We start from the raw sequence: 26,572 nt of genomic DNA on the forward strand, positions 1-26,572 counted from the left end.
TCAAGGAATTTCCCGTTTGTATTTTTAAGAGCATGACATGGATAAAGAAGGGCTTTGCATTTACAAGGTTGCTTCCACCCAGTAACTCAAAGACAAAGCTAGGGGAAAGGGAGCTCCATCTTACAGATGGAAAAACAGAGGCAAAATAAAAAAGAGAGAGAGAAGCAGAGGCTTCCGGGCTCCGTCACTGTGTGAGGATGGAGCGTGGGTAAGATGGTGACACACAGGGTTCTGTCCGGTCACTAGCAGGCCTCTTCAGAGAGGCCGGAGGCCAGGGTGAACTCTGCTCGCAGGGAAACATATATGATAGAAACAAGGAAGAAAACTTGGCACCAGCATGAGTTTCTGGGTCCTTCCACCACCAAATCCTCTCTTGCCTGTAGCTCTGTTTCCACAGAAACAGAAGCTGAGGAAACAGAGATGTCTCTTCTGCCCGCCCAAGAGCTTCTACTGCAGTCCCAAGTACCGGGTGGCAGTGACCAGCAGCTGCTAGTGTGCAGAGAGGTGGGGCGCTTGATGCCCCCCCTTCCCAATCAACAGCACAGTCATATCTGATCTCCCTGGGATGCTGGGCTCTGCTCTGGAGGCGCCCAGGTCCCAAGGTCTACCATCTCCTGGAAACCTGTTGGCTGGAAGAAGACAGGAGGGAATGGTAAGTTTTCGAGTTAAGCAACACAAGCAGGCAGCATCTTTGGTTGCCGGGTCTCAGCGTCCAAGAATTCCTCTATGAGACATCTGGGCACACAAACACCCTCAAGGGCCCAGATCCCTGCCTTTCCCCTGTGGCCAGCTCACCAGACGGGGAGATTTGGTCAGACATGCCCTGCGCTGACTGCCCGATGCTCCTGCTCCTTCGTCAATGTCCAGGAGAATCCGGGTGCTGGGTACAAAGCTCCAGGAGCGTCCAAGGGCAGGTCTCAGCTCTCCACTGTCTCTGTCTCGGGTCATGTGGTTGGTTACCTGAGGCAAAAAGAAGCAAAGACTTCTAGATTGATAATGCTGGTGTAGAGGATATCTGTTCCTTCTGCTTCATTCTACAAGTGGGAAAAGTGAGGCCCAACACAGAGAAAGGACTTCCCCCAAGGCTCCCTGAGTTATTGACAGCTGGTCTGGAACTAGAACCCCAGGTCCTCACTCGTGCTCAACTCTTTCCCGAAATCACCATGCCTCAGGCTTGACTCCAGCAGAAGGTCATAGGGCATAGGTCCGGGAATAAGCATCTCTGTCTGCACTTTGCTGGAGGGAAGATAGTGGTGGGCCTGCACCTCCTACACCCCCAACCCAGCAGACAGGCATTCTGAGACTATACCACCCAGCCCTTTGTGGCAGGGAGTACATCTGCCTGTAGGGGGTCATGGGAGCTTCGAAAGGGAGGCTGTAATCTGGTCAGTCAGTTCTCCGGTGCCCAGGATAGTCATAGGTAGGCTACCTGAGCCTCACAGCATCCCTTGATGAGAGTCTCCCCACCAGCCCCCCAACCAGGGGCAGGGGGCTGCAGCTTGTTCATCACTGAGTCCCCACTGCCTAAGCCAGGGCCACAAGCAGGTGATCATGTACAGCCTGAAGTCAGGAGAGGGAGGCCCTGGGACTCAACTTAAGAACAAAAGAACACTGCTGGTGGGTGTACGAATTAGTATAACCTTCCTGGAAATTTGGTGGTATACATTTAAAAATGTATGTATTCCCGGGGCTCCTGGGTGGCTCAGTTGGTTAAGCATCTGACTTCAGCTCAGGTCATGATCTCAGGGTCCTGGGATCGAGTCCTGCATCGGGCTCCCTGCTCAGCAGGGAGTCTGCTTCTCTCCCTCTGCCCGCCCCCCACCCCCCAGCTCATGCTCTCTCTCTCTGGTTCCCTTTTTCTCTCTCAAATAAATAAGTAAAATTTTTAAAAATAAATAAATAAAATAAATTTTAAAAAATGTGTATCCCTGACTCTGTAATTATACTTTTAGGAGTTTGAGAAAATAATATGAAATGTGCAAAGAAATTTAGGTATCAGGGTGTTCACTGGAGTTTTACTTAAAGATTTATATATTTATTTTAGAGAGAGAGAGCAAGCATGTGAACAGGGGAGGAGGGGGAGAGGGAGAATCTCAAGCAGACTCCCTGCTGAGCATAGAGCCCAGTGTGGGGCTCGATCTCACAATCCCGACATCATGACCTGAGCCAAAATCAAGAGTCCAATGCTTAACCAACTGAGCCAACAAGTGCCCCAGAGTTTTACTTAAAACAGAGGAAAACCAGGGGTGCCAGGGTGGCTCAGTCGGTTAAGTGTCTGCCTTCGGCTCAAGTCATGATCCCAGGGTCCTGGGATCGAGCCCCATGTCGGGCTCCCAGCTCAGCGGGGAGCCTGCTTCTCCCTCTCCCTCTGCATCTCCCCCTGCTTGTGCTCTCTCTCGCTTGCTCTCTGTGTCAAATAAATAAAATCTTTTAAAAAAAATTACAGAACACTTATAAAAAAATGAAAAAGAAAACAAAAGAGGAAAACCAGTAATGACCAGAAGGCCCAAATCAAGAAATAGATCATTATGGGATACCAGGGTTTGGCAAACTACTCCCGACCGGCCAAATGTGGCCCCAAAATTATTTCTGAAAGTCAAGTTTGGCTGGAACATAACCATGCCCTCTGTTTAGGGCCTCTCTGTGGTGGCTCTCACGCAATCTAGGCGGAGCTGAGTAGCAGTGACAGAAACCATATGGCCATAAAGCCTCGACCATTTACTCTCTGGCCCTTTACAGAAAAGTTTGCTGACCCCTGTACCATAGGTATTAAATAAAATATGTAACTGCGAAAAATGGCATTCTTAAAGCATCTATTTAAAGACATGGGAAATGGAATGAGATGAGTCGGGTTTTTTTAAAACACGGTTACAGTTGAGTTGGAAAGCTGGTTAAAAGTACACGCATATATGTAGAGAAAAGAGATTCTACGGAGATATATAAAAACATGAGTATGTTTTCTGTGGATGTGGAGATTTACTACAAATTTGACTCCTATATTTAACTATTTTTTACCCTATGAGAAGCATGCAGACTTTAAAAAAAGTCCTCCGTAAGCAGAAAAAGTTACTTCGGAGGCAAAAAACATCCCTTTCTATGAAGCACCGGAAAAGGCAAAACTATAGGGACAGAAACCAAATCAGTTGTTGTCTGGGGCTTGGGGACCTTTTTGGGGTAACCGAAATATTCTAGATCTTGACTGTGCCTTGTAACAAGAGCAGATACGTTAGTAACTGTTAGCCAAACTTCAAATGAGGAGAAAGTTACTGTGTGTGAGTTATCCTTCAATAAACCTGTCTTGAAGTAAAAAGAAAACCAAGACTGTCCCTGACCCCTTGGCTATTTATGTCCGATCCCATCACAGTCCAGGGCTCTAGATGGCCCAGGGAAGTTGGGCTAAGATCCTTTCCTAAAGGGCCACGTTGGGGGTTAAGTTGCCATTTAAGTAATGTAAACAGCTGGAACTAGAACTCGAAGTCAGGTCCCAACTTGGCAAAGCCCAGGGAGCAGAGATAAGACCAGCAGGCTGGCGAAGCCCACATCCTCACCACCACCGCCATGCCAAGGTCCCGGGCCAGGGTCTTCAGCTCTCGGGCCAGCTGCATCATCAAGGCCAAGCCTGGAGGAGGAGAAGCACAGGGTGAGGGCAGCAGGGCACCTGGGACTGGGCTGACCGGGGACTGCATTCCAGAGCTGGGAGGCAAGATCACGTCCCGGACCTGGGCTCTGCCGCACCTCTTACCTTCCCTCTGCTGACCTCCCAGAAGTGGGGAGACCACCGCAGTGACCGAGTCCACAACCACCACCTTCACCGTCACGGAGGCACTGCTCACCTGGGGAGAAGCAGAGGCCATAAACCAGTTGGCCTCTAGGGAGCGTCCAATATAGGGCAAGCTTGCTCCTCTATCAGAAACCTGTAAAGGGGGCGCCCGAGTGGCTCAATCGGTTAAGCATCAGCCTTCGGCTCAGGTCAGGATCCCAGGGGCCGGAGATTGAGCCCCGCGCTGGGCTCTCTGCTCCCTCTGCCTGCGCTCTGCCTACCTGCCAAAATGAGTAAGTTAAAAAAAAAATCTTAAAAAAAAAAAACTGATAAGAAATAAGTTCTCCAACCCCAAATACAGCTGTGCAGGCATCATGGAATTTCAGTAAGGTCTTTTTTCCCCATCTCCATTTGTAGGTATAATAGATTTTACTGAAGGCTTGGGTGATAGAGGGGGTTTGAATCACAGGACACCACAGATACACGAAAATAATTAAATTTGAGAAATCCCTGTTCCAAGTTCTGTGGCCCCAGTCACGAATTTTCTTTCTTTTCTTTGTTTAACTTATTTTTAAAGTAATCTCTACACCCAACTTGGGGTTTGAACTCACAACCTCAAGATCAAGAGTCACATGCTACACCCACAGAGCCGGCCAGGCCCCCAGTCCTGAATTTTTTTTAGGATTTTTTTCCCTAAAGTTTATTGATTGATTGATTGACTGATTGATGGAGAGAGCTCACACGCGTAGGGGAAGGAGAAAGAGATGGAGAAGGACAAGCAGACTATCCCAGGCCCTATCCCTGGACCCTGCGATCACAACCTGAACCGAAATCAGGAGTTAGGTGTTCAACTGACTGAGCCACCCAGGTGCCCCAAGATTTTTTTTTAAAGTAGGCTCCACACCGAGAGTGGAGCCCAACACGGGCTTGAACTCAGGACCCTGAGATCAAGACCTGAACTGAGATCAAGAGTGGGATGCTTGGGGTGCTTGTGTGGCGCAGCTGGCTAAGCAGCCGGCTCCTGATTTCAGCTCAGGTCGTGATCTCGGGGTCCTGGGATCTAGCCCCACACTGGACTCCCCACTCAGCAGAGATGCTCCAGGATTCTCTCTCTCTCCCTCCCCCTCCTTCTGCCCCTCCCCTCACTCATTCTCTCTCACGCGCTCTCTCCCTCAAATAAATAAATCTTAAAAAAAAAAAAAAAGGCGTGGGATGCTTAACTGACTGAGCCATCCAGGCACCCCCAGTCCTGAATTTTCTTAGCGGCCATCTTTCTTATGGCCAGCCTTCTCCACCACCATCTTGCCAGGCTCTTCTCCCTCTTCTGCTTCCTTTCCAAATTCCTAACTCCCTGTGCTGAAGGGGTTAGCCTTCTCTTTACTTCAGTCTCCTTCTAGATCATGCCTCTAGGGCCTCATCTTCCGCATCTAAAGCAGTTCCGATACAGACTATATAGACAGCCATCTGTTAAAACCATCATCTTTTGTCTCCAAACATGCATTAGCATCATTCTAGTTTCTTGGACCTAACCTCCCTTACTCTTTATGTCCAAGTCATTTGCTGATTCTGTTTCCACAACGTTCTTTCTCACTTCATGCGGGCCAAATCTTGGATTTTCGGCATAATCTGGTCTTTTGCATGTCTTCCTTCATTGTCCAGTTACTGACTCTCATGTCATCCACTCATCTAAGACAGGATGGCAGAAAAGAAGAGAAGCTAAAACTGAAACCAGCTTAGCTCTTCCTCACTCTGGGAGAGCAGGTTAAAATCTCTGGCTAAAATGCGGACAGCCGGCCTTTCACTGCTGGTAACTATGGAGCTGTCAGGTCGTCCGTGGCAGACAGGCCCGAAAGCGGCCCCTTGACCTCCACCTCCAGGTATTCAAGCCTTGTGTAATCCCTTCCCCCAACCGTGGGTGAGTCCTGTGGCTGGCTTCTGACTAATACAGTGTCAAAGGTGCTGGAATGTCACTCTCTTGATGAGGCTATGCTATATGGCAGAGGTGATGGGACGTCACTCCCAAGATTACGTTATGTTACATGAAACTGCATGTTGCATTTTGCTCTTTCTTTTTTTTAATTTAACTTATTTGAGAGAGAAAGAGTGAGAGCACGAGTGAGGGGAGGAGCAGAGGGAGAGAGAGAGAGGGAGAAGCAGACTCCCTACCAAGCACAGAGCCCAACGAGGGGCTTAATCCCAGGACCCTGAGATCGTGATCTGAGCCGAAGTCAGAGGCTTAACCGACTGGGCCAGCCAGGTGCCCCTTGCTCTCATCCTTGTGCTGTTTTGATGAAGGCCGTGCTGTGAACTGCCTATGGGAAGGGCCGCAGGGCAGAGAACAGTGGGAGCATGGACAACTGCCAGCAAGACACTGAACCCCCTAGGAAATGAGTCCTGGTGACAACCTGAGTGAACTTGTATGCGGATTCTTCCCCACTTGAGCCTCCAGATAAGAACACAGTCCAGCTGCCATCTTGATTACAGACTACTGAGATCCCAACAGAAGCCCCAGCTAAGCCGTGCCCAGACTCCTGACCCACAGAAACTGTGAGGTAGTAAACGTGTTAAGTCATTACGTTTGTGGTAACTTGTTATGCCATAATAGAATATATACTATCATAATGGTCTTCCAGTAAAAAAACACAAGTCATTTGACCTGGGAGTTGAGAGATTTAGTTCTTATCCTAATTATGTAGTGACTTTGAGCAACTTACTGAACTTCTCTGGTCCTCACTCTCCCCATCTCTAGAAATGAGAGGGCTGGATTAGATCGGGGCTACTTGACTTCATGTCTCAAAACACATGGGTCATAACCAGCTACAGCTCCTATGGCAAGTATCTGTTCAACTATTAAGTGTTCTAAAGTTTGTAGAAATCATTTACTTTACACACGGTCTTGGGTATGCCCATAGGAACATGTTATGCTTTGGGATCTGAGAAAGTTTAACAAGAGTTGAGCTATTCTAAGATGTCTTTCTAAATCTAATAGCCTGTAAATGAGTGCACCAAATCCTGTCTAAGCACCCAGCAGGTAAGATGGGGTACCAACCCAAATGCCACTCTAAACCCCTCTTCCTTGTTAACAGGATTCTGGATGTGTTCAGGTAGTGGGCAGAAATCTGATGTCATGGAAGGTGGGCCCAACCCCTAGTCTAAGATACACATAAAACTCCATTTTGGCCAACTAGATGTAAGGCGAAGTCTACTAGTGGGTTTTGGAGAAAGATTTTTCTTTCCTGATAAAAGGGAAGAAATGCAGAAAAGGGGCCATCTATTACTGCCCTGAATACGGGTGTTGATCTGCGAGGACGTGATGCTTAGAGCTATAGCAGCCACTTTGCAATCACGAGGGGGAAGAGCAAGAGAATCAGACACACCAACTGGAGCCCTGATACCATGGACCTGCCAACCTCCAGACTCATGAGAGATAATTAAATGGCCTCAAGGTTCAAGTGCCTGTCACACAGACTCTATTACTTGCAGCTGAAAGTAATCCTCACTGATCCAGGAGGGATGAATGCAGAAAAGAATACGACATGATCCTTGCACTCAAGGGTCTTACTGTTTAGTGAGGAAGATGGGCAGGTAAACAATGAGGCACTCAGGAAGGAATTAAGCATCCAGGAATCCCATCCCATCCTGTGGCAGGCACAGCTGGAGTCACCAGATGGCACATCTGCATTTCCAAACAGTCTGTCCTAGGACACCTGCCCACATGCAGACAGCGCTGACAAGCTGGGTGAAGCAGGGAGGGGCAGAACAACAGGCTCACCTGCTGGGACATGGCACCCCGGAAGTCCTGTAGCACGTCCAACATCTGGAAGATGTCAAACGCACGCACCACCTGGATCCTCTGGAGAGCTCCTGCCTAAAGGGGTAGGAAGGAGAAGGAGGGGCTTTGGATAAGAGGGAGCAGGGGCTCAAGCAAGATAAAGAGGGATTTTAAAGCTGAGCAGAAAGAGACCCCTAGACATAAGGACTCTGGTCCAAGATGGCAAATGGGCTTTTTCTCCGGGGCCAGTTCTCACAGTGGTGGCTGCCTGGGTGCCAAGCTGCAAAGCCAAGTCACAGCTCAGTGGGAAAGTATGGCAGGTCTGATTAGGAACATCTGCCATGGCAAATAATGGGAAGGAAACACAGATGCCGCGTGCCTGCCAGCCCTGAGTTAGGGTGTGCAAGGAGCTGGGTCACCTGGGAGATCAGTGTGGGTAGCATCCAAGCTGGGATAATGTCGTAACAGGAAGAATTGAAGAACACAGGAAGAATTAATATAACAGCACGTTTCAAAGCCAGAAATGACTGTTCATCCAAATGGCCAAAATTCTTGCAATATAAGGGATAATGGGGTCTTTCTGTGTCAGAACCTCAAAGGAACTCAAGCCTCCTGCCCCTTACCTGCTCCTCCTCATCTGGAGTTCTGGCCTGAAGTAGCTGGAGGATGCGGGAGGCTGTCAGTCCTCCATTGGAATCAATGTACACAACATTCTGCTGTAGGCCATAGGCCACATTTGCAGCCACACAAAGACATACCTGAGGAGACAAGGCATTGGGAGAACTTGAGCCCCCAAAGAAGGCCCAGAATGGGAGCCCCCCACCAAATCCTGTCCAGATCCCAGTGACACGAATTGGCCATATTCAAGCCCCACTTCTCACCACCCATCTCTCTGAATCACAAGTACATTGGCAGAAGCTCCCCCAGGGATCCAGAGCTATGCACCCACCCTCCCACTTCCTCCCCACCCACCACCCCCCATGTCCTCCTGGCTGCCGGCTGCCCATGTACCTGGGTTTTGCCGCTACCTGGGCCTCCTACAATCTCAGTCACTTCTCCAGTGTAGAGACCCGCATCAAGCAGTTTGTCCAGGCTGATGAAAGAAGAGGAAGGAAGAGAATCAACCCAGCGGACTGGTGGGAACAGAGGGGAGTAGGAACTAAGAAGAAAAGCAAGACATTCCTTCCCAGCACTGCTTCTGTCCAGAGATGGTCTGAACATCTCTAGGGAAAGAGGGCACGGCTACAAGCTCCTCCTTGGGCCCCTCCTCATCTGTTCACGCCCAGCCTGAAGATCACTCTGCTCTCCACAGCGGTCTCTGCACCCCAGCAAAGGGTCCTCCTTCCATTCTCGACCTTAATCCCTTACGGGTTTCCTTGGTAGCATTTCCCATAATTTGTCATTATTTATTTATTTATTTAAGATTTTTATTTATTTGAGAGAGAGAGAGATAGCAAGAGAGAGCAAGAGTGGGGGGGTGCGGGGAGAGGGAGAAGCAGACTCCCCAACAAGCAGGGAGCCCGATATGGGGCTCGATCCCAGGACCCAGGGATCATGACCCGAGCCGAAGGCAGACCCAGGCACCCTCGTCATTTTTTAAACTTTGAAATAATTATAGATTCATAGGAAATTGCAAAAAAAAAAAAAAAAAAAAGATTGCACAGGACGGTCCCATGTACCCCTCCCCTCACTTCCCCTAATGGTGGCCTCTTGTACTGTATGACATCACAAGCCAACCGCGGTGCAGTCTACAGAGCTCATCCAGATTTCCCCGGTGTTCCGTGTGTGTGTACAGTTCTGTGCAATCTTATCACACGTGTAGGTTTATGCAACCACCACAAGCAACACACAGAATATTTCCATCACGGTAAGTCTCCCTTGCGTCACCCTGTTGTAGTCACACCCCTCCATCCCACCCCGAATCCCTGGCAACCACCAACTGTTCTCCATCTCTGTTACGATGTTACTTCAAAAGTGTTACATACAAGGAATCACACTGTATGTAGCCGTTGTGGCTGGCTTCTTTTGCTCAGCATCATTCCCTTGAGATCTGTCCAAGTTGTTGTAGCTGTTGCTTTTTATTGCCGAGAAGTAGCCCATGGTATGGATGCACCAAGTTTGTTTAACCATTCACCCACCGAAGTCTGTTTCCAGGTTGGGGCAATTGTGAATCAAATGGCTATGATCATCTGTGTACAGGTTTTTGTGTAAACCTGTTTTTCTTTCTCTGGAATAAATGTCTAAGAATGCAACTGCCAAGGGACGCCTGGCTGGCACAGTCGGTGGAGCGTGGGACTCTCTAACTCAGGGTTGGAAGTTCGAGCCCCACGCTGGGTGTAGAGATTACTTAAAAATAAAATATTAGGGGCACCTGGGTGGCTCAGTCGTTAAGTGTCTGCCTTCGGCTCAGGTCATGATCCCAGGGTCCTGGGATCGAGCCCCACATGCATGGAGCCCTGCATGCATGGAGCCCTGCATCGGGCTCCCTGCTCTGCGGTAAGCCCATTTCTCCCTCTCACACTACCCCTGCTTGTGTTCCCTCTCTCACTGTCTCTCTGTCAAATAAATAAAATCTTTTTAAAAAATTAAATTAAAAAAATAAAATATTAAAGGGGTGCCTGGGTGGCTCAGTCAGTTAAGTGTCCAACTCTTGATTTTGGCTCAGGTCATGATCTCAGGGTTGTGAGACTGAGCCCAGCATGGGGCTCCATGCTGGGTATGGAGCCTGCTTAAGATTCTCTCTCCCTCTGCCCCTCTCCCCTGTCTCTTAAAAAAAAAAAAAAAAACACAACTGTTGTATGGTAAGCACATGACAATTTTTGTTTTTTAAAATTTAAATTCAATTAATTAACATATAATGTAATATTTGTCTCAGGGGTACAGGTCTGTGATTCATCAGTTGTATATAACACCCAGTGCTCATTACAACACATATTTTCCCCAATGTCCATCACCCAGCCACCCCATCCCCCACACCCCACCCCTCCAGCAACCCTCAGTTTGTTTCCTGAGATTAAGAGTCTCTTATGGTTTGTCTCCCTCTCTGGTTTCATCTTGTTTCATTTTTTCCTCTCTTCTCCTATGATCCTCTGCCTTGTTTCTTAATTCCACGTATCAGTGAGATCATATGATAATTGTCTTTCTCTGATTGACTTATTTCGCTTAGCATAATACCCTCTAGTTCCATCCACGTCATTGCAAATGGCAAGATTCCATTTTTTTTTTGATGGCTGCAGCACATGTTAATTTTATAAGAAACAATAAACCACTTTCCCGAATGGCTATGCCATGTTACTATCCCCAGCAATGTATGAGTAATCCAGTTTCTCCACATCCTTAACAGCATTTGGTCTTGTCACCATTTTTTGGTGTGGCCATTCTGGTAGGTATATAGTAATGTATCTCATTGTGGGTTGTTTTTTGTTGTTGTTGTTGTTTTCTATTTTATTTAAAGGGGAGGGAGAGGGACAAACAGACGTGGGGCTTGATCCCACAACCGTGAGATCATGACCTGAGCTGAAATCAAGAGGAAGAAGCTCAACAGACTGAGCCACCCAGGTGCCCCCATTGTGGTTTTAATTTACATTTCCCTAAGAACTAATGATGTTTGACATTTTTTCGTGTGATTATTTGACATTTGTATGTTCTCCTTGGTAAAATATCTGTTCCTGTCTGTTGTCCATTTACTAAATGGATTGTTTCACTGTTGGAGTTTTAAGAAATTTTTTTTTTAAGATTTTATTTATTTATTTCAGAGAGAGAGCATGAGTGCGGGGAGGAGCAGAGAGAAGAACAAGCCGACTCCCCTCTGAGCAGGGAGCCTGACGCAGGGCTCGATCCTGGAACCCTGAGATCACGACCTGAGCCGAAGGCAGATGCTTCGCTGACTGAAACACCCAAGCGCCTCTTAAGAATTCTTTATATATTCTTGGGGCGCCTGGGTGGCTCAGTCATTAAGCGTCTGCCTTCGGCTCAGGTCATGATCCCAGGGTCCTGGGATCGAGCCCCACATCGGGCTCCTTGCTCGGCGGGAAGCCTGCTTCTCCCTCTGCCACTCTCCCTGCTTGTGTTCCTTCTCTCACTGTGTCTCTCTCTGTCAAATAAATAAATAAAATCTTTAAAAAAAAAAAAAGAATTCTTTATATATTCTAGATGCAAGTCCTTTGTTGAATATGAGGCTTGCAAATATTTTCCCCACTGTACAGCTTGTCTTTTTCTCTTCTGCAGAGCAAAAGTTTTAATTCTGAATTTTTTTATTTTTTTGATTAAAAATTTTATATTTCTTTTACTGATCACACTTTTGGTGTCAAGTCTAAGAACCCTTTGCCTAGCCCTAGTTCTCAAAGATTTTCTCCTCCGTTTTGTTCTAAAAGCTTGACAGTGTTAGGGCGCCTGCCTGGATCAGCTGGAAGAGCATGCAACTCGATCTCAAGGTTGTGAGTTTGAGCCCCACATTAGGTGTAGAGATTACTTAAAATCTTAAAAAATAATCCAGGGGCACTTGGGTGGCTCAGTTGGTTGGGTGTCTGCCTTCGGCTAGGGTCATGATCCCAGGGTCCTGGGATCGAGCCCCGCATCGGGCTCCCTGCTCAGCGGGAAGCCTGCTTCTCCCTCTCCCACTCCCCCTGCTTGTGTTCCCTCTCTCGCTGTCTCTCTGTCAAATAAATAAATAAAATCTTTAAAAAAAATGTTTTAGCAATTCAAAGTCATTGGCTTTTCCATGTAATTATCAGAATAAGCTTTATTTTTACAAAAAAAATATGCTGGGACTTTGGTAGGAACTGAATTAAGTTTATAGGGCAATTTGGGGAGAATTGACATCTTTACTATGCTGAGTCTCCCAATCCATGAATACAATGTGTCTCTCCATTTATTTGGGTCTTCTTGATTTCTTTCATCAGCAAGTTTTAATTTTCAGCATACAGCTCCTATACCCGCTGTTAGATGTAGACCTAAGTATTTCATTTTCTTTGGAGCAACTGTAAATGGTATTACCTTTTAATTTCCATTTCCACATGTTCAAGTATATAGAAACGCAATTGACTTTTATGTGCTAATCTTGTATCCTGCAGCCTTGCTGAATTCACTTAGTTCTGGGAGTTGGTGATTATTTTCTATGTGCTTGTTTTTGTCTCTCGTCCCCATTTGGCCCAGAGCACCCAGGGGCAAGGACACTGGCACAGTGCTGGAAACAGAGGAGACACACAATAAATGTTGCCAGAGAAACAAGCAGTAGAACAGTAGTATTTAGTTACTATATTGTCGACACTCTGGCTGTGGAAGCCTTCAGGTAAACTCAAGACATAGCCAATTCCTAATCCATGTTCTGTCCTTGAACCACCCTGAAACAGGTCACTAACTACACTGTACTCCCTGCCCAACCTGTGGCCTGAACCACAGCCCACACCAATGACTCTGTGTCCTGACCTCACGCATCCCTTTTCCAGCCCTGCAAACACCTTCACGGGGTCCAGTACTTTGAAATGGTTCTCAGAATGGTCTCTCCCATGACCCTTCCGTGTGTGCCAAGCAGCACCTTAGAAAAAACCCCATTGATTCCAATTCCAAAGACGCCCTGATTATAAGCACAGGGCTCCGCCAGTCAAAACACTCCACCGACTGAGCCAGGCAGACAGCCCTCCCCAAGTGATTCTGTTGTGTGGACAAGTTTGGGACCCACTGGCCTAGAGCAATAAAGTCAGAATCTCTAAAGGTGGGACCCAGGCATAAATATTTCTTAACCTTCCAGATGATTCTAATGTGTAGCCTGGCTTACCCCACTGGCGTTGACTCTCCAGACCAGAATCGACCTCATTCTTGGCTGTGAGGACGTTGCAGAAGGAATTACCAAATCCGCCTCTCAGCCGACTTCTCACCTGTGTTCCTATTTCACCTCTCCTACTGCCCAGAGGACCCTCCTCCCACTCACCTCTAACTCAGTGGAGACAGACCTCCCCCCACCTGCCTCGTGCAGCAAAACCACACCTGGGCCTTACCACCTGTTCTGAATACAACTGATTTCTGGGACTTATCCTCCACCTTTCCCTTGGAATTAGCTTTTTTTTTTTTTTCCGGCCATTCATTCCAACGTGGCCTACATACCTCACATTTCCTGAAGGCCTTACTCTAAAATGAGGGAGATACGGAGATGAACAAGACATAGCTCCGGCCTTCAGGGAACCACTTATCTCCCCCAGTCGATACAACTTCTTGCAAGGTACACTTCATACTCTGGTGTCCTTGTAAAGACTCAGTGCACAACAGGCTCTGAGATGGCCCACAGCTTTTAAAAAACGCGTTTTCGGGGCGCCTGGGTGGCTCAGTCGTTAAGTGTCTGCCTTCGGCTCAGGTCATGATCCCAGGGTCCTGGGATCGAGCCCCACATTGGGCTCCCTGCTCAGCGAGAAGCCTGCTTCTCCCTCTCCCACTCCCCCTGCTTGTGTTCCCTCTCTCGCTGTGTCTCTGTCAAATGAATAAATAAAATCTTAAAAAAAAAAAAAGCGTTTACTTTGGGTGAATGAAGCATTTTCCAAATGTCTGACTACATAACTCCCTGCCTCCCTTTTAAGAGTTACATCCGTCCAGTGTCCACAGAACACTGTGAGCAGGACTAGAGACCTAGCGCCTGATCTGACTCTTCATGCCTACATCCCACCAGGAAGCAGGGCCTGTTGTACCTCATTTCAACACGTCTCCTGCTGTCACCTGCCCTGGATCGGACTCACACACCCCACCACCGCTGTCTCTCTTGGCCTCTCTCCTGCAAGCCTCCCCAGTCCTGTCCACCCTGCACACCTCTGCCCTGTGCCGACAGCTCCCTTTCGCATTACGGCCTCCCACCGGGAGGGAGGCACCAGGGCTGGGGAGTCAGAGTCAGGAGCATGATGGATGTGGCCCCAAGCTCCCGGCGTCCTACTTACTAGCCGAGCGAACTTAAGCGAGCCACTTAAACTGAGCCCCAGCTTCCTCGTCTCTCCAACGGTTGAGTTTAACTGTAACGCACTCATCGGTGGTGGTGGAGAAAAAATGAAAGCATGTGCTGCGAAGTGCAAGATCGGGACAGGCATTCACAGAAGGTCTGTCTCCTCCACAGGGCTTTCTGGAACCACTCTGATCTCCCTTGCTACAACCCACTGTGGCCACAAACCTGTCCATATATCACTGGACTGCTCCCTAACTGCTTCCTCTGCCTGTTGGTTTCATAAGTAGCCGAAGCCCCAGGGCTGGTTCGGGTTAATTGGTCCCTCCTTCTGCTGCCTCCACACATGCTTCCACCTTTCTCCCGCTGACCAGCTCTTCTATCTACCCACTAGGCCCCACGCTCATAAAGTGTAGGAGCTGTGCCAGACTTGTACACCTATCATCTGCACATACCTGGCACCTGGTAGGCACAGAGTCAGTGCTTGATGGATAACAGCTGCAGACCCCCACCCAGGAGGAGCAAGCCCCATGCTGTGCAAACCTTGCCAAGAGAACGTGTCAGGGAAACAGCAAGGGCCAAACCAATCCAGAGACCTTGCTGGTGGCAGAGTTCCTCATCAAATTACACACAGGCCAGGAAAGAGATCAGATTCCCTTGGCCAGAAACTGGCTGTTGTCTTCCAACTCTTTCCGAACAACACAGAGGAATGGGAGTCCTCCTCCACGGAAGCTCTCTTGGCCCCTCTTGCTGCAGAGTATGGGGAACACTCCCGGTTCTGATCAGGTATCCCAGGGCTGCTCCCCCGACTCCTCACCCCTCCCTCCTCTTGGGCTAAAGGCAAGTTTGGTTAATAATCACCAACGCGCAGGATCACTGAAGAGATTATGTAACTTAATGTCAGTGGCTGGCACCTAGGAGGCACTTGGCGAGTGTCAGTCCTGCCACGTTCTCTTGCCCTGTCCCTAAGTAAAGTGGGAAGCAGGGCCAGAGCGGAGTTGTTCTGGTCTAATAATAATGAAGTACTGACATCTTGTGTTACAGGATAGTGGTTCTCCACCAGAAGCAATTTTGCCCCCCTTGGGGTCATTTGGCAACATCTCTCCAGACATTTTTGATTGTCACAACATGGGGAGAATGGAGGTACAACTGGTATCTAGTGAACACAGGCCAGGGATGCTGCCAAAAACCCTATAATGCACAGGACACAGCACCCCCCCCCAACCAAGCAATTACAAATCCCAAAACGTTCAGAGTGTGAAGTCGAGAAACCCTGTTGTAGGGTGAGAGACCTCAGAAGTCCCGACCATCTGTCCATGTTGCCCCCATGGCTACTTGAAAAACCCTGCTCTCTCTAGCCTCAGGCGTTAAGAGGCCACCCCGGAGGCAGTCCTGTTCTCTGGCCTCTCGCCGTCCTCCCCAAACACATACAAACCTTCCGATGCCAGTGGACAGGATGGCAGTGGAAGTCTTTAGTTCCTCGTAGAGATCAGCGCCATTGCAGGGGAAGGCTGAGAACTGGGCCAGCAGCACCCTTCTCAGGGCGACCAGGGCCTGCGGAAGGGGCAGGGGCAACTCAGGGTGGGGCCGGGGATGCTGCAGCCCAAAGCAGCCCAGGGTACTCTGCAATGGCCGGCCAGAGGAGGGGGCAATCCCAGGGTCTCATACGCTCCCCCCACCCTACTTATCAACCTCTGGGAACCCTCTGCTCCTTTGGCTCAGGGGTGAGCATTTAGACTCACCTAGGTTTGGACCGTGGAGATGGGCAGCTCACCTTGTAAGACAAGCCACATTTCTGGGCCACGTCCTCCAGGTCTGCGGAAACCAGGTCCACCACTGAAAACAAAACCCACGTGGTTGATTGGTAGGAAGGGAGGCCCGGGCTTTCCACACTGGGCTTCGCCTCTACCTAAAGTGGGGTGACGGTTCTGCCTCGGGGCAGGCAGGCTCAGGGGGCCCAGGTAAAACACAGAGCCGCAGGGCCTGGCGAGGCGCCCTGGCGCCCGGCACCCGGTAGGGGTTCTGCCCTCCCCGCGGGGCTCGGCGGGCCCCACTCCCGCCTTCCCGAGCCTCTACAGAGCGCGGAGGGGACGGCCCCTCCGGGGTGCGCCGGCGCGGGGGACGCCGAGTCCGCGCTGTGCCCAGCTGGGGGGCGCGCACGCGGTCACCTGTCTTGATCCCGCGGCTCCTCAGTTGCCCGACCGTGTCGTGGGTGAGGCCCGGGCACAGCCCGGCCCTGAGCACGCCCATGTTCCCTGGGGGCCGCGGGGGCGCCGGGCTCGGGGCTGCTTGCCCCGCGGGCACCCGCCGGGCTCTCTGCTCACGCCCGGCGGCGCCCCTTTCCGGAGGGGACGCAGGCGGCGGCGCGGAGGGGATGGCCGCCGCCGGGTCCCTGCGCTGCGCTGCGCTGCGGCCCCGCCGCTCGCGCCTCGCCGCGCTTCCGCCTTCCAGGCGCCAGGGACGGGCCTGCAACGCCATCTGCTGGCCGCGCGGCGACAGGGCGGTTGGGGCGGAGCCGCGCGCGGGCCGGAGCCACGCCACGCCCCCGCGCCGTTTCGGGCGGGCGCCCCGAGTGCTCGGCTCCCGGCCCGCCACGCCCCGCACGCGGCGCCCGCACCCGCCTCCCCCCGCCTCCCCCGGGCGCGCGCGGAGACCGTGCTGCGCCCGCTTCTGTTTTAAACGCTGGGCGGCGGAGCTCGGCCAGACAGATCGTCCGTGACCTCAGGCCCCTACCCGTTAGTGATGAGGATAGCGAGGAGGAATCAAAGATACTGGGTAATTACAGATTGGATGTCAGGTGCTAAGCAGCAGCAGAGCGCAGAGAGGGCATCTGCATCTCTAATTTGGAAGGAAAAAAAACAAGAGTATTTTTTTGGATGAATAGCAACAACAAAAGCCCTGCTGATGTGGAACATAAAAAATATGATTTGGCATTTTTAGATGTCCCTTTGCTTTGCCTCGTCCTCTGGAAGACATAGCACAACTTTACAGGGATACCTCCTCAGAATCCAGTGAGACCCGTGCTGGTTTTGTCCCCATTTCACAGAGGCGAAAACTGAGGCTTGGCCAGGTGAAGTCACTTGCCAAAAGTTACACAACCTGTAGGTGCAGAGCCGGACTTAGAGTGGACAAATCCACATCTGAGTGCAAAGCCAGTGCTGTTTCAATAGCCTCTCTTCCTACTGTCGAAGTTGTGTATAGGTTTTCCTATGGTAAGGTGGTTTCCTTGCGAGCAGAAAAATGTCTGGCCCATATTTGTATTCCTCTGCGGCACCCACCATTGTCACTCAACACATGAAGACACTTGTGGTGAGGATGTGGCACATTTAGAGTTCTAGCCGTAAAACCTGGCTGTATGTGGGCTGTGAGCCCCCTGAGCCATCTGGACTTTCCCTGTGCCTACCGACATAGTGGGGATTTGCTGCCTAGGATTTCTGGGTATAGAGCCTCAGCATCCTAGAGACAAAGTCCCCACTCCCAGAGACCCATTTCAGTCCCGCTTGTTTCCCAGGGACGCTGCCACCTCCCACTGTACCCAGGAGCCTTCTCTCACCACCCTGCTCCTCCTTCCCAGAGCAGCTCCGAAAGGAACAGGTGGTAAGCATTTTGAGATCTTCAGAAAGAGGCAGGGCTGTTGTAACCACAGAGCATTAGAACTGGAAGGGGCCCAAGGGGTGATGTAGTCTATGCTTTGTACCCCACTCCTGCCATTGGCCCTGGGTAGCAGCAGCTTCAGATCAAGGGGGAGGCTGGCCCTTAATTGTTACACTCAGTGATGATTATGAAGTCAGCTCATTGCACCCCCATCCCACCTAACTAAGGGTGGGTCCACTGCCCCCAGTTTCTCTCTGCTTCTTGTCAGCTGTGTAGTGACGGCTGTGGTCCGAAACAAACGAGATGGCATCAGAGACACTATGTAAAGTGGGAGATGGGGAGGAGACCATGCTGAAGAAGGAAACCCTCAACATTCTGAATGCACTCAATCAAATGTCGAAGCCCTTTCCAAACCCCAAGTCTATGAACAGGACCGTCACTACCAAAGGACTCCCACTTTCCGCAAGGGGCAGTTTGGTTAACTTCTTGCAGGAAGATACCGTCAATCTACTGTAAGAGACAGTCTGGTCCTTTCCTCCTTCCTAAGGCCAGAGTGGAGGGGCGGGGAGAGGGGCTTGAAGAAGAAATGAGGCTTCCTTGGCCTGACACAACCCATCCCTGGACTCCCCGGGAAGAGCACGTGTGTAGGTTGCACTACGGAATCCTGATCCCAAATCAGTTCTTGGAGGCTTGGAGGCCTTCTGCTCCAGAAGGCCTGGTTTTCGTCAGAGCTTTGCAGACAGTACTTCTCCTGCTTAGTCCAGCTGTGGTCCTCACCAGTCCCACACACCCCCATTCAGACACCCCATTCCATTCCCTGATGGCGCCTCTTCCTCATTCCTCCGTTTCGCTGTCTTTACCTGCCTGATTAGGTCCCCCCAATAGTCTGCCTGCCTTCAGCCTGAAGTTTACTGTTCCTCCTTATGATTTTGGGTTCTCTTTAGCTCATTCCACAAAACTCTGAGCACCTGTCAGGTGTCTGGCCCAATGTCAAGTTCTGGGAATGCAGAGCGGCAAAACATGCCCCCTGCCTTCAAGGAGCTCTCTGCCTGGGTGTGTGTGTGTGTGTGTGTGTGTGTGTGTGTGTGTGTGTGTGTGTGTGTGTTGGGGATGCTAGGCAAGAAGCAAGAATAATACGGCGTGGTCTGTGCTACAAGACACCTTGAGGAACCAGAGGGGGCTGTCAATGTCTTGAAATTCTTAATAATTTTGAAGAAGGGGCCCCCACAAACTATGTAGCTGGTCTTGATTACTTGAAAGGGATATGGCATCCAGTCCCTAAGGGACCTGTAAGTAAGCAGGGATGGCTAAAGTGACAGATGCTTGTAGGAAATGTCATGGTAGGAAAATATTGGGCTAGGAGCCCAAGTTCAAATCCAAGTTCTACCACTTAGATATATGACTGTAGACAAGTTAATTAAGATCAGGGATCTTCAGTCCCTCATTTGCAAAATGGGGCTAACACTCATCCAGCAGGGCTGTCAGAAAGATCATAAAAAATGGTCAAACATATAGCTCAGTGCTTAACTGCTTTCTGTGCCCACTTCAGCACTCCTGTTTTGTGGGGGGGGGGTGTGTTTTTAAAAATATTTATTTGTTATTTATATTTATTTATTTATTTATTTATTTATTTTAGAGAGAGAAGACACACATGAGTTGGGGGAGGGGTAGAGGGAGAAAGGAGAATCTCAAGCAGACTCCCTGCTGAGCAGGGAGCCCGACCCAGGGCTCGATCCCACAACCACGAAATCATGACCTGAGCTGAAATCAAGAGTCGGATGCTTAACTGGGTGATGGACATTAAGGAGGTCACGTGATGTCACGAGCACTGGGTATTATACAAGACTGACGAATCACTGAACTCTACCTCTGAAACTAATAATATGCTATATGTCAATTAATTTAATTTAAATTAAAAAAAGAGTCAGATGCTTAACTGACTGAGCCACCCAGGCTCCCCAGCACTGCTGTTTTGAATGAGTGAATATAAAATAGATTCATGGGATGCCTGGCTGGCTCAGTCGGTAGAGTATGCGACTCTCTGATCTTGGGGTTGTGAGTTCGAACCCCACATTGGGTGTAGAGATTATTTAAATAAATAAAACTTAAAAAAAATTCCAGAGCATATCACACATAGAGTAAGTACTGGTTTGTGAAATGTGTTTTAGGTATTTTTTTAAAGATTTTATTTATTTATTTTAGAGATAGGGATAGAGAGAGAGATCGCACATGAGTGGGGGGAGGAGGGGAGGGACAAGCCGACTCCACTCTGAGCACAGAGCCCAGTGTGGGGCTCAATCCCATGATCCTGAGATCATGATCTGAGATGAAATCAAGAGTCAGCCACTTAACCGACTGAGCCACCCAGGCGTCCTGTGTTTTAGTTTTATGTGTATGTTTCAGTATACTAGGTAATATGTATTTACTTTGGGTCAAGGTAAAAAAAAGATTTGAAAGCCAAACTTACTAGATTCTGTACTTTATCAGTAAATAAATAAATAAATAGAATGAAACACGTACAAGGTTTTTCTTTGTAATAGCCAAGAATTGGTAAAAATACAAATATCCATGTAATGAAAAATGTACAACAGTTAAAATGACTGAACCAAAGCTACATGCGTCAGTACAAACAATGTTGGAGCACGTGGCTGGCTCAGTCGGCGGAGTGTGTGATTCTTGGTCTCAGGGTTGTGGGTTCGAGCCCCGTGTTGGGTGCAGAGATTACTTAAAAATAAAGTCTTTTTAAAAAATAAAATTAAATAAACCAATGGGGAGTAAAAAAAAAAAACAAAACAAAACGAGCTGCTGGTGAATATGTATTGGATGATACCATTTATTTATGTGAAGTTTTAAAATATGCAAAATAGTAGTCGATGTTGCTTAAGGATAGCAGACATAGCTCACAAACCTATAGAGACACATGTATAATGATACACAGAAAATCTGAAATGTGCTGTACTGGTTACTGTGGAGTGGGAGGATGCGAGCTGAGGTGGGGGATAGAAGTGTCCAGCGGGCTTTAACTATACTCGTGAGGTTGTCGTTCTGAAATTGGATGGTGGCTAAGTGGAAGCTTAATATCTCATTCTTTATTTTCTCACTTTATCATGCCTTCATTTCATTTTTTTCCCAGTTTTATTGAGATACAGTTGGCATATAACATCATATCAGTGTAAGGTGTACAACATGATTTGGTGTGTGTGTGGTGAAGTGATTGCCCCACTAAGTTCTGTTTCCATCTGTCACCACACATGGTTACAGATTTGCCTCTTGTGATAAGAACTTTTAGGATCCGCTCTCTTAGCAAGTTTCAAATAGACGATATTTTTTTTTGAAGATTTTATTTATTTGACAGAGAGAGAGCGAGCACAAGCAGGGGGAGCGACAGGCAGAGGGAGAGGGAGAAGCATACCCCCCGCTGAGCAGGGAGCCTGATGCGGGGCTCGATCCCAGGACCCCCGGATCATGACCTGAGCTGAAGGCAGACACTTATCTGGCTGAGCTACCCAGGTGCCCGACAATATAGTTATCCTACTGTATATTATGTCCCCGCTAATGTATTATTCTTGTTTTATAAGGTTGTTTTTTTTTTTAAGATTTTTATTTATTTATTTGACAGAGAGAGACACAGGGAGAGAGGGAACACAAGCAGAGGGAGTGGAGAGGGAGGAGCAGGGAGTCCGATGCGGGACCCTGGGATCATAACCTGAGCCGAAGGGAGACGCTTAACGACTGAGCCACCCAGTCGCCCCTAATGTATTATTCTTGATTATCTTGTGTATGTCTAAAATATCTCATAATTTAACAAAATTTGGTTGGAAGGAAAAGTTTTTGAGCATCTACCCCAATATGTGTAAATCTATGGGTGCTATTGGTAATTTTACACGGTACATATTAATATTGTTAAATGTTAGAAAATCTAAGTAAATAAATTAGTAATTACTGTTAAACAGTAGAAGTAAATATGAGTAAAGCTTATTGTTCTTTTAGATACTTTTTAGATATTTTTCCATACCTCGCTAGACTGGCTGGGCATTCCCCCAGGAGTATTTGCACCCCACTGTGGAAGGAGGATTTAAGCTGTGAGCGGTGTTTCTCAAATATGGTTCTCCAAATACATTCCTCTGAATTGTCTAAAGATCTTATTAAAGATACTTTAGCAGGGGCGCCTGGATGGCTCAGATGGTTAAAAGTTTGCCTTCGGCTCAGGTCATGATCTCTAGGTCCTGGGATCCAGCCCCATGTCAGGCTCCCTGCTCAGTGGGGAGTCTGCTTCTCCTTCTCCCTCTGCCTCTCCCCCTGCTTCTGCTCTCTCTCTCTCTCTCTCTCAAATGAATACATAAAATTAATTTAAAAAAGATACTTTAGCAGCTTCCCCAGTCCCATCCCAAAGTAGGGCAGGGACCAGGAATCTGCATTTTTCAGTAAGTGCCCTGGTGGGTTTCATGCCCTGCTACAGGGTGCTAAGGATGTTCTGAGCTATTCAGAAGCAGCTGGGGCTTCTGGCGAGTCAGGCGCAAGGCCTGCCTTCGGGGAGCTTCCTGGCTGTGCGGGCCAGGGTGGTCTCCCTCAGCAGGCTCCCCTGTCTCCCTCCCACTCAGGAAGCCGATGCCAGTGGAGGACTCTGAATGCAGTTCCGACGACACCAGCATCTCCCCCATCTCAACCACCTTGCTGAATCCCATCAAACTGGCTGTGACCCAGCCCAACAGCAACTTCTTCGCAGGGATGCTGGAGGGCGAGCTGAACAAACTCAGCTTCTCCTCCGTGGGCAAGGATACAGAAAAGAGGGACCTGGCCCTCTGCCCCCACCAGTCGAAGTCCCAAATTGCCCCTGGGGGCCTGCTGGACCTTGACAACCCTGAGCTGGACACAGACACCTCCTCGACCCCCTCAGAGTCCTCTGTGGTCATGGATGTGCCGGAGGCACCCTTCATCTGTGAACACACCGTCAGCGATTCCACGGCTATGGTACGTTTCCCTCTTGGTGCATTCAGCGCAGGCTCCCTGGCCGCCCCCGTGTGCCAGGCACTGAGCTGAGCTCCATAGGGAGTGTGAAGACGCCTACCACCTGCATCCTGACCTCGAGCTCCTGGCTCAGGAGAGAGGCCCTGTCTGTAAGGAACTCCAGTGCTAGCTGGAAATGGGTGCGGTGCTGTAGGAAGAGTTCAGACCGAGTGTCACCGGGAACTCAGAGGGAAAGAAACGTTACATCCAGGTGCAGGAGTAAGCTTGGTGGCTTTGGTTAACATTTGAGCTGGGACACAGAGGTAGGATCTAAACATCCAGGGATGGGAGAACGGCATTCCAGGGAGGGGCTGATATGAGCAACGTGTGGGAAAATGTGGGAGCAAACAGCCAGGTCCCAGTTCATGGCTTCTCGAACATTTCTGTGCCTACGGATCCAATCATCTTGTTAAAAATGAGATTCCCGGGCCTCATCCCTAGAGATTCTGATTCAGTAGGTCTGAGTGGGGCCTGAGAATTTGCACCGCTAACATTCCCAGATGGTGCCGATGGCCGGTGGACCCCATGTTGAATAGCACTTTTCTAGAGTCCAGGACAGGGAACAGAGGGGCGAAGTTAGTCCAGTCATTTTTTCAGAGGTCCTACAATGTTAGGCTACTATATAGATTTTTCTGTAAGTGGTAGAGAACAGCTCTTGCAAAGCTTTATATCCGACGGTGGATACAATTTGAGCTGTATTTTAGGAAGATAAATCTGGAAGTCCCAGATGAGCAGTGTCTCTCAAAGTGTGGTTCTCAGACCACCAACAGCATCAGCATCATATGGCAACATGTTTGCAATTTAAATTCTTGTCCCCTCCACCTCGGGCCTACTGAATCCGAAACTGTGGGGGCCAGCAATCTATTTTATCAAGTCCTCTAGGGTATTCTGATACACACTCAAGTTTGAGAACCACTGGCCTAGAAGGAGGGGAAACTGGGAATGGGAGACCAGACAGGAGGCAGCAGGGCCAAGAATCTGCAGTGTTGTAAAAACTCCCTGAGCTCCTTAGCCGGGCTCGGCAACCACCATCATAGCCCGAAGTACGTGGGCTCTGGAGCTACTGTTTTGAACTTTGGCTCTGGCACTCTGTGTGACCCCAGGGCAGCCACTCGCCCTTTCCGAACCTGTAACCTCATCTGCAATGAGCAAGGTAGACAAGATGATCTCTAAGGGCCCTCTCAACTAGTCTAGAAGAAATACGGGATGGGGTACACTCTGAGGTGGGTGGGGCTGCCCAGGGAACCTTACACCTTGGAAGCCTTACACCTTCCATCAGCCCTGCCCCAGCCCCGGGAGGAGCAGGGGATGGGAGTGGGGCCCTCAGACCCATGGCTGGGGGTAGGAGGGAAGGGAGGACAGCCTGGAGCAGGTCTGAGGAAGCCTGGGGGGCTCTCTTCCTCTAGATTTCCTGGACCTATGCCTTGGGCAAGCAGCAGGTCAGTTTCTACCAGGTCCTGTTGCAGGAGGTGGCCAAGACAAATGACAATGAGCCACCCAAGGCAAAGAATCGCCCATGGATCTTCAACAAGATCTTGGGCACCACTGTCAAGCTGATGGAACTGAAGCCTAACACGACTTACTGCCTCACCGTCCGTGCAGCCAACACAGCTGGGGTGGGGAAGTGGTGCAAGCCCTACAAAGTGAGCACTGGGAGAGGAGAGCCCGTGGAGGGGGGTGTTGGGGAGCAGCAGGGAGAGGTCTGAGCCAGGGGTTTTGGAGGCTGGGGACACCCTGATGCCCCCACAGCTCTTCTTCCTGCTGGCTTTCTGCCTGGGAGAATGAGCATGAATTCCAGGCTGCTTTCTTCTGGGAGTTGAAGGATTAAGCCCCTCTGGGGCCCACTGGGGAATGCAAACTCATCTATTCACCAGCATCTCTGTAATGTCCAGCTTCCAATGCCGTTAGCTTTGGAATTCTTCAACTCAGTACCAAGAATTGTGAGCAGGCCAGGGAGTGAAGGGCACATTCCTGTGTTTCCCTCAACGCCCTTCAAAAGGGGGGTAAAGGGCAAAAGGGGGACAAAGAAGGGAAGGGAGGTGGGCAGGGGCATGGGGGGAGGCCTGAGGACAGATTGCTCTGGGGTTGGAAACCTCACACAACAGGGAAGGCATGGGTTCGTACCTGTTTCGGGTGCCCATGAGTAGGTGGTAAGGCTATCCAAGACCGCATCTGACCAACAAGGAGCTGAGCTAGGGTCAGGTCTGGGAAGGAATTCTGAGGGGTTGTTTTATTTCAGTTTGCAACTGTGGCCGCTGACTTGAACAGCTTCCCTGAGAACAACCCCATCCAGATCACTGTGCAGCGCAAGGAACCCCAGAGGAAAACAGTGTCCCTCAGGCTGGAGGACATGCGGAAGCTCGAAGATCTGGAATACCTATTTCCCTACTAAGGAGGGCCCCAGGAAGCCCCTCGCCTACCTTCAGCTTCAGCCCAGGGCTCTCAGGAACCAGAATCATGAGATGGGACCACCAGCACCATGCCAGGAACTGCTGACTAGCCCACCCGGGGGCTGGTGGCAGTGGTCCCCAAACTCCACCCCTGGGTTGGGGCCGAGGCTAGGAGCTCCACTCACCTGGAGACGCCAGAGGCCAGGTCAGGTCCGCCACTGCCCACAGCTGCTAGGCATCCCCCTCCCCAGATTCGGGCTCAGTCCAGATCCCTCATTAAAGCACTGCAGGTCACCTAGCACCCCGGCTTCTGTTTCATGCCAACAGTGGGGCTGGCTGCCATCCCCCTTCCTAGCTTCTGCCGGGGCAGGGAGTCCAGGTTGGGGGGTAGGGGCCATGAAACACAAGTGTGGCCGGCCAATCCCATCCCCACCTACTGCTGGGCTCTGCCAACATCAGCCCTGTCCCCATGTGAGGAAGAAATGTTACTCAAAGACCAGGAAAGACAGCAAAGCTGGACAGAGGCGGTGGCAGCCTGTGGCTGGTCAACATCAGATTCGAGCTCTGGAAGGACAGGGTGCAAAGTGCACAGGCTGGGGGCACGGTCTGATTTCCTCCTGGTTTTTCCAGGATGCGAGGGCACGGACAAACTATTTAAGCTCCCTGGGCTGGTTCAGGGACGCGAGAACCCTACAAGCATGACTGCAGGCTTACTGCGAGGCTCACAGGAGCACACGGCAGGACCAGCGCCCGTGCAGGGCAGGCCCTCGGCAGTCAGCCCCGCCCCCCCCCCGCCCCCCTTCGCCCTTCGTGCAGCCTCCATGCAGGGACATGAGAGGTGGAGACTGAGAAGTGGAGCGTGAGCGCAGGGTCGGGGAAGGGACAAGAGGTTAAAAAAGCCATGGCCCTGGGCAGTCCATACAAGGACAGCTTAGAATCCACCCTGAGCAGATCGCCTGAGCATCAAAACAGGAGCAAGTGTTGGCAGGATGCTTGGAAGGCAACATCTTGGTCGAGAGTTTGAGGACATCCCGGTAGGGATTCCCTTCATTCCATGAAAGCCGTCCTGGGCCAAAGAACCATTGTCCCCTGTCACGCCACACCTCCTGCTGCTGCAGCTCTCACCCCTG

The 26,572-nt window shown here is 50.0% G+C and overlaps 2 protein-coding genes across 4 annotated transcripts; one reads left to right on the plus strand and one right to left on the minus strand.

The window, feature by feature from the left end:
* On the minus strand, positions 1–18,119 carry RAD51D (RAD51 paralog D). Of its 2 annotated transcripts, none has more exons than XM_027626533.2 (10): positions 18,005–18,119; positions 16,226–16,287; positions 15,887–16,005; positions 8,544–8,625; positions 8,156–8,290; positions 7,533–7,628; positions 3,743–3,833; positions 3,549–3,619; positions 796–960; positions 1–629 (listed from the first exon to the last, which is right to left on the minus strand). In XM_027626533.2, the coding sequence occupies exons 1-10, from the start codon at positions 18,054–18,056 to the stop codon at positions 546–548; spliced, it is 957 nt and encodes a 318-aa protein (XP_027482334.1). In that variant the 5' UTR covers positions 18,057–18,119; the 3' UTR covers positions 1–545. The 2 variants fall into 2 exon arrangements, with proteins under 2 accessions (XP_027482334.1, XP_027482333.1); XM_027626532.2 differs by lacking the exon at positions 18,005–18,119 and adding an exon at positions 16,620–16,879.
* Positions 17,112–25,742, plus strand: FNDC8 (fibronectin type III domain containing 8). 2 transcript variants are annotated; one of them, XM_027626535.1, is made up of 5 exons: positions 17,112–17,226; positions 17,963–18,048; positions 22,647–23,016; positions 24,459–24,695; positions 25,292–25,742. In XM_027626535.1, exons 1-5 carry the CDS (start codon positions 17,194–17,196, stop codon positions 25,442–25,444), a joined length of 879 nt encoding a protein of 292 aa, XP_027482336.1. In that variant the 5' UTR covers positions 17,112–17,193; the 3' UTR covers positions 25,445–25,742. The 2 variants fall into 2 exon arrangements, with proteins under 2 accessions (XP_027482336.1, XP_027482335.1); XM_027626534.2 differs by lacking the exon at positions 17,112–17,226 and adding an exon at positions 18,314–18,557 and having other exon boundaries at positions 17,967–18,048.
* Positions 25,743–26,572: the final 830 nt, after the last annotated feature.

The sequence above is a fragment of the Zalophus californianus genome, chromosome 16 (assembly GCF_009762305.2).
Source record: "Zalophus californianus isolate mZalCal1 chromosome 16, mZalCal1.pri.v2, whole genome shotgun sequence".
NCBI classification, from domain to species: domain Eukaryota; kingdom Metazoa; phylum Chordata; class Mammalia; order Carnivora; family Otariidae; genus Zalophus; species Zalophus californianus.

Excerpts from the sequence above, each read along its gene's own strand:
- RAD51D (XM_027626532.2), bottom strand. The coding sequence starts at position 16,701 with ATGGGCGTGCTCAGGGCCGGGCTGTGCCCGGGCCTCACCCACGACACG. Across the intron at positions 16,288-16,619 it reads GAGCCGCGGGATCAAGACAG|TGGTGGACCTGGTTTCCGCA; the intron begins GTGACCGCGTGC and ends TTTTGTTTTCAG. Across the intron at positions 16,006-16,225 it reads AATGTGGCTTGTCTTACAAG|GCCCTGGTCGCCCTGAGAAG; the intron begins GTGAGCTGCCCA and ends CCCCTTCCGCAG.
- FNDC8 (XM_027626534.2), top strand. The coding sequence starts at position 18,349 with ATGGCATCAGAGACACTATGTAAAGTGGGAGATGGGGAGGAGACCATG. Across the intron at positions 23,017-24,458 it reads TCAGCGATTCCACGGCTATG|ATTTCCTGGACCTATGCCTT; the intron begins GTACGTTTCCCT and ends CTCTTCCTCTAG. Across the intron at positions 24,696-25,291 it reads AGTGGTGCAAGCCCTACAAA|TTTGCAACTGTGGCCGCTGA; the intron begins GTGAGCACTGGG and ends GTTTTATTTCAG.